The sequence below is a fragment of the Sphaerodactylus townsendi genome, linkage group LG16 (assembly GCF_021028975.2).
Source record: "Sphaerodactylus townsendi isolate TG3544 linkage group LG16, MPM_Stown_v2.3, whole genome shotgun sequence".
NCBI lineage: Eukaryota > Metazoa > Chordata > Lepidosauria > Squamata > Sphaerodactylidae > Sphaerodactylus > Sphaerodactylus townsendi.
In genome coordinates this window covers 279,061-294,761 of record NC_059440.1, presented here as the reverse complement: position 1 = coordinate 294,761, position 15,701 = coordinate 279,061, and the positions used below count along the sequence as shown (strand labels likewise).

The 15,701-nt window shown below is 46.9% G+C and overlaps 1 protein-coding gene across 1 annotated transcript in view; it reads right to left on the bottom strand.

Annotated features, from left to right (window-relative positions):
• The window catches only part of CALN1 (calneuron 1), a 182,495-nt gene that overhangs the window by 48,651 nt on the left and 118,143 nt on the right, over positions 1-15,701 (bottom strand). The window contains exon 4 of the mRNA XM_048518765.1: positions 2,832-2,944. Within this exon, the coding sequence (XP_048374722.1) occupies positions 2,832-2,944 (113 nt within the window). The remainder of the gene's footprint in view (positions 1-2,831; positions 2,945-15,701) is intronic.

Genomic DNA, 15,701 nt, shown 5'->3' with positions numbered 1-15,701 from the left:
CAGCCGGCAGATGTCTCTTATTGTGTTTGCAGATTACAGAACAAAAACGGGCCGTTGCCCGTGTAATTTTCTGGTCCCTACCTGTCAGTATGTAGGCCAGTACATCTTTGTAGTTTAGGCCTATTAGACCTATCATGGCTGGGCTGAGGATTTCCTTTCGGGGCTTTTCGAAAGCGGGACATCTAAATAACATGTGTTCTAATGTGTCTATTTCGCCTAGAGGGCAGGGGCAGAGCCTCTTTTCATAAGGGATTTTCTTGTATTTCCCCTCTAACAGCGAGGAGGGAATTACATCTGGCCAATGAGAAAACTCTTCTTGTATTACTGTTTTCAAGGAAAAACAGATATGGTGCTGTAGTTACTTGCCATCTTAGGTGTTCCGGTGCAATGTACTTAGGTGTCTTTAGGAGATCTGTTTGTCTCTCAATATCAAAAATTCTCTGCTTGACCTGTATATAGGCCCTATCAGCTCCCATGGCTATTAGAGCTTGTATGGAGAGTCCCATCTGTTGTATGGTAGTTTGGACTTTCTTGTGCCAGCTGGACTGAAAATTATCCTGCAGGACCAATGGGAGAAGGCCTTGTGGGTTATGAATGCAGCCAAGCCATTTTTTGATTGATGATAGGTTGATTAGAGCTTCAACTTTTAACATCCCGGTTTCAAGCCAAATCCATGAGTTGGAAACAGTTTTTGGAACCTGAACTAATGATCTTAAAAACTTGGATTGCACTCTTTCTAATGGAGTGAATGAGGAGGAAGAAGATCCTAGAAAGGATCCATAGATTAGTTGTGGAATTGTTTTTACTTTAAACAGTTTCAGGGCTGCTGGAACATAGGAACCTCCTCTTGCATGGTAGAATTTTAGGATACTATTTGCTGACCTCTTGCTAACATTTGCCATTTGAGTATGATGGGCAAATTTGGAGCCCGAAGCCTGAAGAACCACCCCTAGATATTTGAAGCTGCGGACCTGTTCGATCTTGTTTCCTACAAGCTGCCAATTTCTGTGACTAGGGCGGTTTCTAAATGCAAGTATCTTAGTTTTTTGGAAAGTTATTACTAGATGTTCTTGCTGGCAGTAATGAGTAAATTTGTTTAGAGCTCTTTTTAGGCCGACAGGGGTCCTCGAGAGGATGACTGCATCATCAGCATACAGCAGAGCTGAAATATGTTGATTTGCCAGCTTAGGGGGATGAAACATAGGGTCAGTCAATTGTGAGAAAATGAATAGCTTTGGGGCAAGTAGACAGCCCTGTCTTAAGCCCTTGAAAGTTCTTATTGGGACAGTAAGAAAACCATTCCGGTTATATCTGACTCATAGGCCCTTTCCGCACATACAAAAAGATCGTTGCAATGACGTCGTTAGCAGCGCATCCCCAGCGAACTGTTCGCATGGGCAGGTGAAGCTGTGTGAGCAAACGGCCTCGCAGAACCGTAGCGGTTCGCACAGAAGCGCTGCGGAAGCGGCGTCACGCTGTGCCCTGTCACGGCTGCGCACTGCGAAGCTGCGTCGGCCCGATGTCACAAGCATTCAGCAGCACAATTGGCCGAGGCGACTGCCCTGATGCTTCGTCCGCCCCCTATCTGTCATTGGCTCTCCTCCCAGCTGTTGTTTGTCCCTGTTCATTTGGCCAGTGGCACCAGGGGCCATATGGGCAGCTTCCATCTGCATAGGCAATATGGATCTGGGAGAGGTGCCCAAGCAGGGAGTGATCGAAGGCATGCGGGAGCAGGACGAATTGGAGGTGGCCACCGACACCTTCATGGCACGCACAAGCTGACAAGAAACAAAAGCCAACGACTCTGGGGTGGGGGAATGGGTCTATTTGTCCACAAAGAACCTGTGGGGGGTTCAGGGGTGTCCTAAGTTGGGACAGAAATATGTCAGATATTTTAAAGTCATGCGTAAAATCAATGAAGAACCTGTGCATCTAGATCTCCTGAAGAACTTGCATAAAATTCACCCTGTGTTTCATTGCAGCCTGTTGAAGAAAGCACCCCTCCTGGATAAGTGGCACCCCTGAAGAGATCCTCCACTTCTACTCCAAGTGGATGGCAAATTGCACCATGAAGTGGAGGCTGTCCTGGATTCCCACCTCCACAGAAAGCATTTGCAAGACCTAGTGTTTGGGATTAATTTTCCACCTGGTTGTGATGAATGGGTGGTTGTCAGTCATGTGCAGGGCCCGGGATTAATAAAGGCCTTCTACCATGCTTAACCTGACTGGCTGCGGGGTGGGGGGAGACCTTAACGGGAGCAGAATGTCAGGCTGGAGCCTGGCATCCAGCAGAAGAGCATCAGGGGGAGGGGAGTTCCACAGACTCATCCCAGTTACTTTTGTTTTCTCCGGGAAGAGCCTCTCACAGCTAATATCTTTATATCATTCTTCTGACCTTGGGTTCATCTTATATTCCTGCTCTTCATGCCTTCTGTTGCTTGAGATGGTATTATGGGCTAGGGACGGGGGAGGAGAAATGGGGCTGTGTACAGGGTCCAGCACAACTAGCTGTTTTCCTCTTACCCATGTATCTACCAATAAAGGCTTCTTAACCATCAAATTACATTGTCTGATTTGGATCACTGATTCAGTTTTTTACAGTTAACTATGTAGCTAGAAGCTTAAAACTACTCTCTGTGCTCAGTAATGTAACTTCCTCAGTGTCATTCTGCCAATATGCTTCACCCCACAACAACAAAAGCACTTTCAATGTCCTTCCTTAACCTCAAAACAACTTATGTTATCCACTAGAGTAAAGAGAGGCAACATGCTTTTTGAAATGCTTATGCCTGTTTGCCAAACAGAATTTTCTCTAAGTCTTAACCACCTACCTGCCAGAATATGCTGTCAATTGTGTTTCCCAAAAAACCATCCCGCCCTTCCGATGACACCAGTTTTGGTCCAAGGATTGTCATGAATTCATCAAAATCAACTTGACCATCTCCTGGAAAGAAAGAAAAACTTGAGAAATAATCACTTTGCTGGTTCACTTCCAACACCTAAATGGAGGAAAATGTGTTTATATCTATATGAAGACTACTGGGGGACAAGGTAGTTTATGATTAATTCAGTTATAACAGCAGCATAATTCAATGTTAAGGCATTCTTAAGAAGTCCTCACATAATTCTTGCAGCTCAAATCAAATTGGATACCTTCAGAAATGCAGCATTTTCTTTTAAAAGGGGGGAACCTTAAGGGGGGATACTTGGAAGGTCCACTGATTACTCTCATTGATTTGGTATCTACTGACAGGATTTCAGTGGCCAAGTATTGCTGTCATTGCTCTTTCCCACACAACCAAAATAAGATGTTCTCATTTTTTTGTTTGAACAGCAAGAACAAAGAAAAGTGTCAGGGGACACAGAGTTTTTCCCCCCGTCTGCTTTTGTTTCTCCCTTCCTCAGACCACCATTTTCTGCTGCTTGACTCCTCCATTTTGCCCACCGTTTGCTAAAGTTGCCCTGGGACATTTGCTCTGTAGACCTCGCTGGTGGCTGCCCTTTTAACTTATACATGATTTAACTCAGTGTTTCCTGCTGATCCAGTAATATTTTCCAGGTTTTGTAAAATTTTCAGTGACATGTCTTTGAAGACACAAACACAATATATGAGAATCAGAATGCAATTCTCCTATTGTGTTTTTGTGTTCTTCAAAGACACCTCATCGAAAATACCCCCTCCCCTCAGAAAACTATATATTTCCAGAATCGGCAGGAAATGTTGAGTTGAAACATGTACTTTGATAAGCTAAAAAGGTGGCCACCAGCAAACATCCTGGGGCTTAGCAAATCTCAAGATGCATGGAGGAGTTAACTGGCAGAAAATAGTGGGTGCAAGGAAGAGAGAAATTGAATGTGAGAGCTGTGTGATTGGGTGGGAGAAATAAGTAGTAGCCTCCTGAGCTCTGCACAGCAAGCAGGAGATGACTTTAAGCCAACTTCAGAAAAACGAGCATTTAGTATTAAAAAAACAAACAGGTTGAGCAGAAATAATATGTTCTGAGGATTTGGGGAGGGGAATGGGAGAGTTCCTCTCCAAAATGCTTCTTTTTACATCCTCAAAATGTTTTATTTGTGCTATGAAGAAGGGATCACGGTTGTTGACCTTCCATCTCAGAATGGTTAATTAAACCTTGGGAACTAATAGAAATGGGTAAAAGTAGTAAATACAGCAAATCAATGATACTAAATAATTGGAAGCATTCTTGTTGGGGTTTTTTATTTATAAGAATATATTATCTGGATATTGATTCATTTAGGACATTTTCAATTGTGTGAATATCTACTGTAGTTTTGTTTTTAAAACCCCAGAGAGGCACTGTGGTAGAACATCTGCTGGGCAGAAGAAACTCAGTTCAATCTCTGACACCATCTGTTAAAAGGATCAGGTAGAAAGTGATCTCAATAGGATCACTTAGTCTCCCGTTATGATGACAGACCTCCTGCTGACTCATGGGAGGGAAAAAAATGTTTAAAAACTGCCCTCAGAATGACCTTCTTAACATTACTTCTGGGGGAAAATGAAAAGTGATGTCATACATCTTTAGGAGTCCCTGGAAATTCTAGAGAGGCAAGCCTGGAAATGATGTAAACCTGACTAGCTGAAGGCATGTCTCCCCTGCTTGCCAACTGCTTTCAGGCAATCCTAGTGACATGTCACTGGACTGCTCAATATCACAACTATGTATTCAGATGATTCCTTTATTATGAAACAGTGCTAAGTAGACAATGCTTGATTGAGAAATAATAAAAAAGTGGTGATCAGAAGAGCATAATTGGTACAGTCAACAAATATATATTTGGTTGCAAGGTCCTCATACACTCACAGCTTATCCCCTAACCGGTTTTCTTTTGGAAGAGCTTGATTTCTTTCAGGCATCCCAATGAATTGAAACTACAATCCCAATGAAACTACAATCCTAGAGCTTCTACAATAAATGACGCTTTCAAGCATGCTCAGCAAAGCCCACACCTGTCTCCACCAAGATTATCCTACTTCCAATTCTCTCATGTCTGGTCAGTGGCACTTGGGTGATGGGGTACTGCCACAAAAGGCTGATTAGTAGAATAGAGGCATCTCATTATCATTGGACCTGAATTTGGAAGAATCTAAGCTCAGCACATAACAAGGGATGGTTTTCCAGATGGGAAATGTATTGTTAACCATACAACCGATCATTTTGAATTTCTCATCCTTGGCAAGGCCAGAGGCAGGACAGGCAGTGCAGCATAGTGTTTCGTAAGTGTAGGAAGACAGTGGTTCAAATCCCCAACTACCATGAAAATCACTACAGGATCTTGAGCCATTCATTCTCAACCAGCCAGCATAACCTACCTCACAGGCTTTGAGGATAAAATGGAGAAAGCAAGAACCAAACATGACATGCTCTTGGGGAGAAAGATCAGCATTAAAACAAAATAGGAGACAAACAGAATTAGGAAACTCTCCATCATACAGGATCCAGCTTTAGCAAACAGGCATCCAATTGCTAATGTTCAGGCTAGAAAAAGGAAAGGATCAGAGCTTTAGTCCAGCTTAGCTAACAGATCTTCTCCCTGCAGCTTCAGACTTCCATGGATGATACCAAAATGAGAGAAGCCAGCCCCCTCCCCCATCAGGCCTGGGTTCACCTTTGAAAGCCCCCCTTTTCCACCAGTGGGTGCATTAGAAGGTAGAAAGCAGCCAGGAACTTTTGATCCTGCCCCTGCCACTTGATTCGGTTCTACTTATTTTTCTGAGCCCATTAGTTAACACAACATGGATAACTCCACACATGATTCCATCCCATAATATAATCTCATGCGTTGTGAAAGGAAAAAAATGTCTATTTAATTTCAGAGTAGACCATAGCATGGTTAAGGGCTTGCACAAATCAAGGGGCTCCAGAAAAGCATACCCATTCCTCTCCATGGTTTCTCCCCTTCCTTCTAACTACCAGCTGACATTTCCAATCCTTCTGTGGAAAGTGGCTGCGGGGTTGGTAGGTGAATATGAGGTTGGGAAGGGTTGGGAGTTAGTATTGAGTGGGGAGGGAGGCAAAGTGAGGGTAGGGGTGGGGGAAGATTAGAAAATGAAGCTTGGGTGGTGGGAGAGTGGGAAGGTGTAAACTAGGGTGGGGGTGGTGTCAAGTGCTCTGTGTAATTGACCTTGGTTCCCATCCATTCTAGTGCCAACTTCAAACCTAATTTGATGATCTTGGTAAGATTGTTTCTTAATAGACATTCTTGATATTAATGGGTTGTATTCGTAATATATGTTTGCAACTTATAGGTTTATTGGGCATAATGTAAATTATTGGTATTTATTGAAATTTTTAACAAATTATAGATATAATAATTGCACATGGAAATTAATACTTATTGTAATATTTACTGTAATATTTATTGTAATATTTATTAAGATTATTGATATAATCATTGTTAGCATATACTTTCAGGTCATTGATGCAGTTGTTAGAATTTGATATTTCTCAATGAATGCTGATATGCTGATATGAATGGTGATATGCACTGAATAAGACTTTTGGAGTCGAAAACGTGATTCAGCGCACAGGCGTTATCTATCCAAAAAGTTTTCTGGTCCTGAACTAAATTGCACTGTGGGGGATAAAGAAACTGGAGCTATTAAACAAGCCCTGGTTACTTGGCGGCATTGGCTGGAGAGTGCGGCTCATCCTTTCCAAGTTTGGACTGATCATAAAAATCTGGTGGCTTTATCTATCCCTGGTAAAATGTTTGCTAAACAGCTTCGGTGGGCTGTTTTCTTTTCTCAGTTCAATTTTACTGTTCATTATTTCCCTGGTAAAACCAATCAGCTGGCTGATGCTCTTTCTCACTTGCCTGAAGGGTCGAATAACGACTCCTCCCTTAGCTCCACCCCTCGTACTGTTCTGATGCCATCCCAATTGGAGATGGCTGTCACTTGTGCTCAAGCCCACCTTCAACTGGCTTCCCCACCTGTTGTTACACCATCTCCTCCACCCCTGGTGACTTCAGTCCTGCCTGGATCCTCCCAGCCCAACCTGCCTTCTTCTCTACTCGATGGCTTCCATATGGCTGGTTTGGAGGAGGTCTCTGTGGAGGAGGGAGGGCCATCCCTCTCCCTCTTAGACGGTCTGTGGAGAAAGGGGAACTGTTTGTACGTCCCACCCCCTTTGCGCAATGAGGTTATTCGTTATGGCCACGATTCTAAGTCTGCTGGTCATTTCAGCTTTCTCAAAACTTTGCAGTTGCTTCGGCTGAGGCTAAGTCATCGTCTGGTATGCCCTATGGACTCCTCCAACTGATCCCAGTGACCGACCGTCCTTGGCGAATTATTTCTATGGATTTTATTTCAGATCTACCTGTAAGCCAAGGGAACACTGTCATTTGAATGGTTGTGGACTTGTTTTCTAAGCAGGCTCATTTTATTCCATGTTACACCATTCCTTCAGCCCCGAAAATGGCCAAGTTGTTTATTCAGCATATCTATCATCTGCATTCAGCCTCAATAAAATTATATTGGATCGGGGGCCCCAATTTGTGTCAAAGTTTTGGAAATTGTTCTTGGCCTTATTGGGGGTGGAGTCAGTCTTATCTTCTCCATATCATGCCCAATCTGATGGCCAATCTGAACATACAAACCAGACTCTGGAACAATATTTGAGATGCTATTCTAATTATCATCAAGATAATTGGGCGGAACTATTGCCATATGGGGAATACACCTATAATAATGCTGTTCATAGTAGCACCAAAAAACTCCATTTGAAGTGGTCTCTGGCTATTCTGCTAAGTGGTCTCTGGCTATTCTGCTAAACCCCTCCCTTTTTTGAGACAGGAACCAGTGCAACCACCGGAATTACAGTCCTGGATTCAAGCCATTGTGGAAGGGTGGGATCCTATTCTCATTGCCCTTCAGAAGGCTAAGGATACCCAGAAGAAACATGCCGATAAACACCACCAGCCCTTCCAGTTGAAAGTTGATGATTGGGTGCATATGTCTACCAAGAACTTAAGAGATATTCACAAATACTCTAAATTGGGACTTAAATTCATTGGACCTTTTAGGATTGTACAGGTTATCAATAATGTGACTGCTCGGTTGGAGTTGCCTACATCACTCAGCAAAATTCATCCTGTTTTTCATTCTAGTTTGCTCAAGTGGGCTCCTGCTTTCGATGCTTGGCCCGGCCCCCAAGATCATTCTCCTCTGGTTCTGATTGATGGCATGAAGCACTACAAAATCGATGCTATTCTTGATTCCAGAATGCATCATAACCGGTTGCAATATCTTGTTTCATGGGTGGGGTTTCCAGCAGGGCATGATCAATGGGTGAACGCTACTGATGTGCACGCCCCCAGGCTGGTGACAGCGTTTCACAAGATGTTTCCTGACAAGCCTGGGAGGGGAGGATCTTAAGGGAGGCAGAGTGTCAAGTGCTCTGTGTAATTGACCTTGGTTACAATTCATTCAAGTGCCAACTTGAATTTTGGCGTATAGCCCGGATTTTGTGCTGTGATGAGATATGCGTGCTTGTGTGTTATCATTAAGAGTGTTACTTTCTGTGTGAATTCTTTCCTTCTTTCTGTGTGAAATCCTTTTGTTTTGGGTATCTATGTATGGGTGGGATGCTAGTCTGGTTTTATACTACTGATTGAACTCTGGGGCTCCAGAGTTCTCCTGCTTTGCCTACGGATCTGTCTAAGCCAGTGGATAAAGAACTGTTTGAAGTTATTTTGATCTGGACTCAGTCTGTTCGTTACAGGTGGCAGGGTCTGGGCTTTCTCATGGGGTGGAAGGGAGACAGGGAAGGACCTGCGGGCTTGCTGGGGGTGAAGGGACGGCAGGGAGGGCTTGCCTGGCAGGGCACAGTGGGAGAGAGGAATCTGGTGTGGGGCTAGATGGGCACACCTGCTGCAGCCTGACTGGAGGGCAGAATAGAGGGCTCACAGGGTGCAGATGTGTGCTGTAGCTTGCAAGGCTGCTGGGGCTGTGTGTGGTACCCTGGAGCACCTTGTGAACGCCAGCTGCTTCCCGCTCCTCAGCTCCAGTGCCTGCTTAGTGTGCACCCCCCCTGCCGTGGAGCTCCTCAAGCAGCAGCCAGCAAGCCATGCCCACCAGCACGCAGGTGTTCCAGCTCGCCAGTGCTGGCTGGAGTGAGGACAAAGGCCAAACAGTTGGGTGTGCATGTGGTCTCAACCCTGAAATCCTCAACTTGTGAGGAAACCCAAATGGTGGAATTGATTTAACAGTTGGTTCATCGAACTCTACAAAAAATAGGCACTGGTTTTTGCGACCTGGTGCAAACCAGCTGAATCCCAGTTTGCTGTGCTGTGGTTGCCCTAGCAACTAATTGTCAGGAGCAACACTGTCCTGGTCTGCTGGGCTCATAGGAAGTCAGGTTACAGTTGCTAGAAGGCACAGACACAAGAGAGGGAGAGGGAGTCTGGAGGAACAAGTTCCAAGTAAGTCTGGATGGAGGCAGTCAAGGGTTGAAGATAGGTCAGGTCAGGCCATCCAGTCTGTGGCAAGAAGCTGTCAAGCTTTCAGTGATGTTGCTTCTGCAACTTCTACTTCCCAGAGCGGTCTCTTATATATCTGTTCTGTCGGTCCCAGCAAGGTTGCTCTTGGGTTTGATCCAGAAGCTCCAGTTGGTCCAAAATGCAGCTGCATGGGTCCTTACAGGAACACTGTGGCGGGCTCACATTTGGCCAGTGTTCTATCAGTTGCATTGGCTTCAAGTGGAGTTCTGTAACTGATTCAAGGTTCTAGTTTTAACATTTAAAGTGCCTCTCCCAATGTGCCTCTGAGAGAACTGTGATCTGCTAATAAAAACTTGTTGCTGATCACTAGCCCAAAAAGTGTCCTGCTGTCCTCCACAAGGGTCAGGGCTTTTTTGGCCTTGCCCCCAGCCTGGTGGAATGCTCTGTCAAATGAAATCAGGGCAAAGCAGAACTCATCTCAGTTTCACAAGGCCTGCCAGGCAGAGATGTTCCATTTCACCTACAGTTGAGGGCAGCAATGGGGTCCATCTGAACTGGCCTCCCTTTCTCCTCCCTCCCCTTTCCTTTCCTCCTAGTATACTTGGGGTTGTATGTTATTATGGGGTTGGGGGAGTTTTGTTTTGCTTTACCCTTGATTGTTAACTTTTTACAGTTGTATACTTATTGTAAATACTAGATGCACTGTGTACGTGTAAGCTGTTCTGAGCCTACCATGGTGGTGGAGAGTAGAGTAATACTGGTTGTGGTGGGTTTTCTGGGCCGTGTGGCAGTGGTCTGGTGGATCTTGTGCCTCAACAAGATCCACCAGAACAAGATCCACCAGACCATGGTCACACAGCCCAGAAAACCCACCACAAAAAGTTGAATCCGGCCGTGAAAGTCTTCAACAATACAGTAAAATAATAAATCAACTAAATAATAATCCTTTGACTTGTATTTTCTCCAAGGGGCTCAGGCATCACCCTAATTCTAAGGAATAACTCTTCTTTCTTAAATTCAATACAGCAATACCATCCATTTACTTTTCCAAAACTTGCTTTGAAGTGTTTATTTTCCTCTCATTTTTTCAACCCAGTCACTAGTAACTTTCACTGCTTGATTTAAGGAGACTTCCAATTTTTTAGTTTGACTGGTTAACTCCTTTTTAATCTTTACCATCTTCTGATTTAAATCTTTTAGTTTTTGCTCTGTTTCACATTTAAATAATTCCCATTTCTCTATTAACTGTTAAGCTAGACTTTAATGCATCATCTTGGAATGAAACATTCTTTGTAAACATTGTATTCAACCACAAGATGTCCCTCTTTAACCTCCATATTAATTACAGTGCCAACAATTCAGTTTTCAGTTCAACTTAAAGCTATAGTTCAAAGTTCAGATATTTCTATAGCAACCACCAGTCCATAATGATCTAGGCATTATCTGAAGGTTAAATAGGTACAAGGTCATACTGCTGGGGGAAAAAACCCCACAGCTTTGTTTATATTGAGCAGGTACCAAAGATACAATCTTTGGCCCACAACGTGTGACGAGTGGAGTCTTGGGAAGTGAGTTGGCTGTGCCTCCTGTATTCTTTAAACCATATGTGAGGGTTGTGACAATTGTGCCTGGAATTGAGGCTGACTGGTCAGAGGAGAAGCCCTTCGGGAGTGCTTGGGACTAGTGACAGAGGTCCCTGCCCCCCTTTTGTCCATCTGGGCTCTACAGCAACCTGTGATCCCCCAAACATTGGCGCCTTATTTGACCCCGGCCTACTGGTGGTTTGAGGGCCAAGGAAGCTGGGATTTAGAGGGTGTGTGAATGTTGCTCTGCAGTGGGAGCTAGTGGCAGTAACTCCCCCATCCCACCCTCTTAGGGCACCTTGTTTGTTTCAGGGGTGGAGTAACATCAATGTCATATTTCTTCCCAGATCACGGAACATCACTGCACCTCTCTTTGGTGTGCAGATTATCATCACTGGGTGGCACTGGGGGGTGACGGTAGTCTCATGGTGGTCAGAGCATGGGGACTACTGACCCCTATTGACCAGGACTATTGATTCCCCCTTTTCTGAGACTGTTAGCACTATTTATTATTAGTTAGTAGATGGATGGTATGGTTGGTATTGTAGATTAGGCTAGCTTTAGGTTGTCAGTAGTATTAATGGCTAGGCTGGGTGGTTAATTTTTAGCTGTGGGTTAGCTTCAAGGTTTAGTTTGTAGTAGATTAGTGGTTGAGTGGGGCAATACTGACTATAGGTCAAATAGCCCTAGGTTGTGATGGGAGGGGACTGTGAGGGCATAGGAGTGGATATGTTGGGGCAGGGGATCCCAGTTCTTACAAGACAGGGTAGGTATGATGGTAGATGGTGGTCATATGAGAAATGGCAGGTGAGAAGTGTCGCATGTAACTAGCTCAGTAGAGGTGAGAAGTGTTCGCATGTAACTAGCTCAGTAGAGCTTACCAAGTACTTCTTATCTTTCTTTCACAGGGAGTAGCTCATCTTTTCCAAAACAATGACTCTGTAATACTGTCTTTGTCTTTCTCATGCTGATATTAGGGGAATGAAAGGTGGGGGCTTTATGGGTTGAACCAAACTGTAACCTTAAGGTATATACTAGGGCCAGGGAGTTGGAATCTTAGATTCAGCTACCTGGCCCTTGGGCTGACACATTTCTGATTAAAGCTCTTGAACCTTTCCTGAGTCTTGTCATTGACTGGAGTACCAGACCCTTTCATTTAGCTGAATCTGCCACTGGATCCCTTTTCTTCACCCAGACCTACTCGCAGTATGGCTGGACAGAAAGGGAACCAAGCCATCTCCTCTGACAGTGGGTTGGACAGCAACGATGGAGCTACTGGCGGGGATCCCCAAGGGCCCCCGATACAGGACGTTTTCACACCAGCCCCGGACCACGGAATTGAGACCCTGGCTGGGGGATATGGATGGGACTGCATCAGCCACACCCCAGGGTGCCGGGATTCCTGGCTGGGAATGGCGGGCCATGCCTGGCATTAGGAGAGGGAGCGAGAGGGTAACCTCAGGGCCAACGATCGATGGGTCTACAATTCAAGCGTGGTCGAGGCAGTGAGATGGCATTGTGAGGCCGAGGCCCTCCAGCAAGAGAGGGACACCATGCAGCAGAGGCATGACCAGATGCACCAAGAGATGAGGGCCATGCAATGCCAGATCACCGACCTGACCCTCCAAAACCCTCCGGCATAAGCTGTGGCCCCAGCAGGCACCGGCGATGGTGGCACTGCTGCTGGTGTGGCGCCCGCCAGTGGGGCCCCAGTTCCAGGGTTGCCGGCACCTCCAACCCTGATATCGAGGAGGAGAAAAGAGTTGAAGGCAACCTTTGACGGGGACCCCGAGAACCTGCCCTACTTCCTGGGGCAAGTGGGGGCCTACATGAGAATGATGGATGATGAGTATGCCAACAATGCTGAGAGAGTGTACGACATTGGAGCTCTCCTCGAGGGCGAAGAAGCTGCCTGGCTAGTGGGGCTGTTCGAAGAGGATGCCCCGGAGCTTTGTGACCTGGATCGCTTCATGGTCTCCCTCTGCTGCCGCTTTGAGGATCCCTTCCTCAAGGAAAAAGCACAGGCCCGCCTGCAACGCCTTAAGCAGGGGACCCGCTTGGTGGCCAACTATGGGGCCAAATTCCGCCAAGTGGCCAGCTGCCTACGAAACTGGCCCAAAAGGATCTTCATCCACATGTTCAAGAATGGCCTGAACCCTAAGATCCTGTAATGGGCCCTGGTGTCTGAGGACCCCAACACCCTCATGGGTTGGATTTGCCTGGCTAGGGATGCTGAGGGATGCCTGAAAGAGGTCCAGTGGGCCAAGCACTGCAGATGGTCAAGCCCCCATCGTCCAGCTGCCAAGGTCCCCGGGGTGGCAAACCGAGGCTCCCAGAGTTCCAGAGAAACCATCTATGCCTGGCGTCGCTGCCTTGGACTATGCCTGCATTGTGGAGAAGCCAGCCACCTGATCGTGACCTGCCCAGAGAAGCAGTGCGCTCAAGCTCCAAGCAAGTCCGCTGGACCCAGACCAAAGAAGATGGGGACCGCCAAGACCGCAAAGCGTCAGCCCTCTCCTAGGGTATCCCTAGCCCTGGAAGAGGTACCCTCATCTGATGAGGAGAGCCTCCCAGAAAAATTGGATACCGGAGAAAGCAGTGAGCCGTCAGGAAACGACAACGACCTGGCCTAAATCATGCCAAAGGCCAGGTCGACCCACCAGGCACTGTACAATGGGTGAGTGACTCTTCTGCACCCCTAACTGTTCCCCTAGCCCTGTCCAATCCCCTCCGACAGACCCGGGTAGCTGTGGGGACCCTCCTTGATTCTGGGTGCTCGAAGTGTTTGATGCACCCCACAGTGGCAGAAGGGCTAGGTTGAAACTTAAGTGACTCAAAACCCCCATGAAGTTTGAGCAGATGGACGGGAGCCCCATAGCTGGGTCCCATTCCACCCACAAGACTGAGCCAATGCTGGTTAAATGTGGCCCTCATTGGGAAAAGAGACAATTTATAGTGGCTAAATTGGGACGCAACCCTGTTATCTTGGGCATGTCATGGATCTCCCGGCATGACCCAGAGATCTGGTGGAAGGACTCTCCCTGTGGGAGCCACCTGGAGCAGGATCATAAAGAGCCGGTCGGCAGCCTGGCAGTGGAGCGCACCCCCTTGCGCCCTCTGGTGGCCCAGGGCGACAGCTCACTCTCCATTCCGGCCACCTACAGTGATTTGCGCCAAGTGTTAAAAGAAAAGGAATGCGATAAGTTACGCCCGCATAGGTAGACTGACTGTAAAATTGAACTGATCCCTGGGGCCAAGTTACCAAAAGGCAGAGTTTACTCCATAAGCCCTGCCAAGGCTTAAAACCTGGCATGATGTTTCATATGCACCGCCACCTCGCACATGGGCCCCCCGGTCGTATTCAGGAAGAAAAAGGACAGATCTCCACCACGAACTCCACTGCGAAGTCACCAACATCCTGGACTCCCTCCTGCACTGTGGCCATCTCCAATACTTGGTGGCCTGGACTAACTTGTCCCCTGGGTTTAACAAATGGGTTTCCCATTCACACATGTGCACACCCCATTTAATAAAGGCTTTCCACAAGGCGCACCCTGACCGGCCGAGTGTGAGAGGGCCTTAGAGGGAGCAGAAAGTCAGGCCGCGTAATTATCGGCTTGCCAGAGAACATGTATCCAGACCAGCAACAGCTGGGCATGCCATCTCCGCCACCCCAAGGCCATGGAGCCTCTTTCCTTTGTTTGCATATAACTAGTTCAATAGAGCTTACCGAGTATCTCTTATTGTTCTTTCACAAGGAGTAACTCGCCTTTCCCAAAACAATAAATCTGTAGTACTGTCTTTCTCTGTCTTTCTCATGCTGATATTGGGGGAATGCAAGAGTGGGGGCTTTATGGGTTGAACCAAACTGTAACCTTAAGGTATATAAGGCCGTTTCCGCACGGCCTCCTTGCGCCCCCACGCCGCCAAGAGTGCGGGCGGCGTGGGGGCGCAAGCCCGTTCGCATGAACGGGCGAAGCGGAGGCCGGCAGGCGGCAGGCGGCTCCGCACGGAGCCGCCTCTTCCCCCGTCCCCGCCCCACTCACGGTGTCCTCGTCGTCGCCTGCTGGGCGTCGCAGCCCCACCCACGCTGCCCTCCGACCCCTGGAGGTCGGAGGACAGTGTGGGCGGGGCTGCGACGCCCAGCAGGCGATGACGAGGACACCGTGAGTGGGGCGGGGACGGGAGACAGCGTCTTCCCAGCGGCGCGGTTCGCACCGCGCCGCCGGGAAGATGCTTCCTCCCCAACAACAACCCTTTAAAGGGTTGTTGTTTAGGGCGGCCTGAGGCCACCCTGGGGGGAGGGAAGCGCATCCAGGTCGCCGCTGCTGCATTGCAACAGCGGCGCCTGTGCGAACGGCGGCCTGGGGCCGGTGTTTTTACCGCCCCCAGGCCGTCGTTAATTGGCCGTGCGGAAACGGCCTAAGTAAATAGTCATAGTTATAGTGTTCAACCAGTGACAATTTAATTATTGCTTTAAAAAAGGAAGGAAAATACCAAAATACCAAAGAGGACAGTGCTATAACTATTTACTTATTTTTTGTAGATTATAAGCACTATTGTACTTTTGAAAAACCTTGACCTGCCTTTGTAAGTATTTTCATGTTTTGGAATTTAGTTTCACATGTAAATTGTAATTCTTTGTAACAAGTC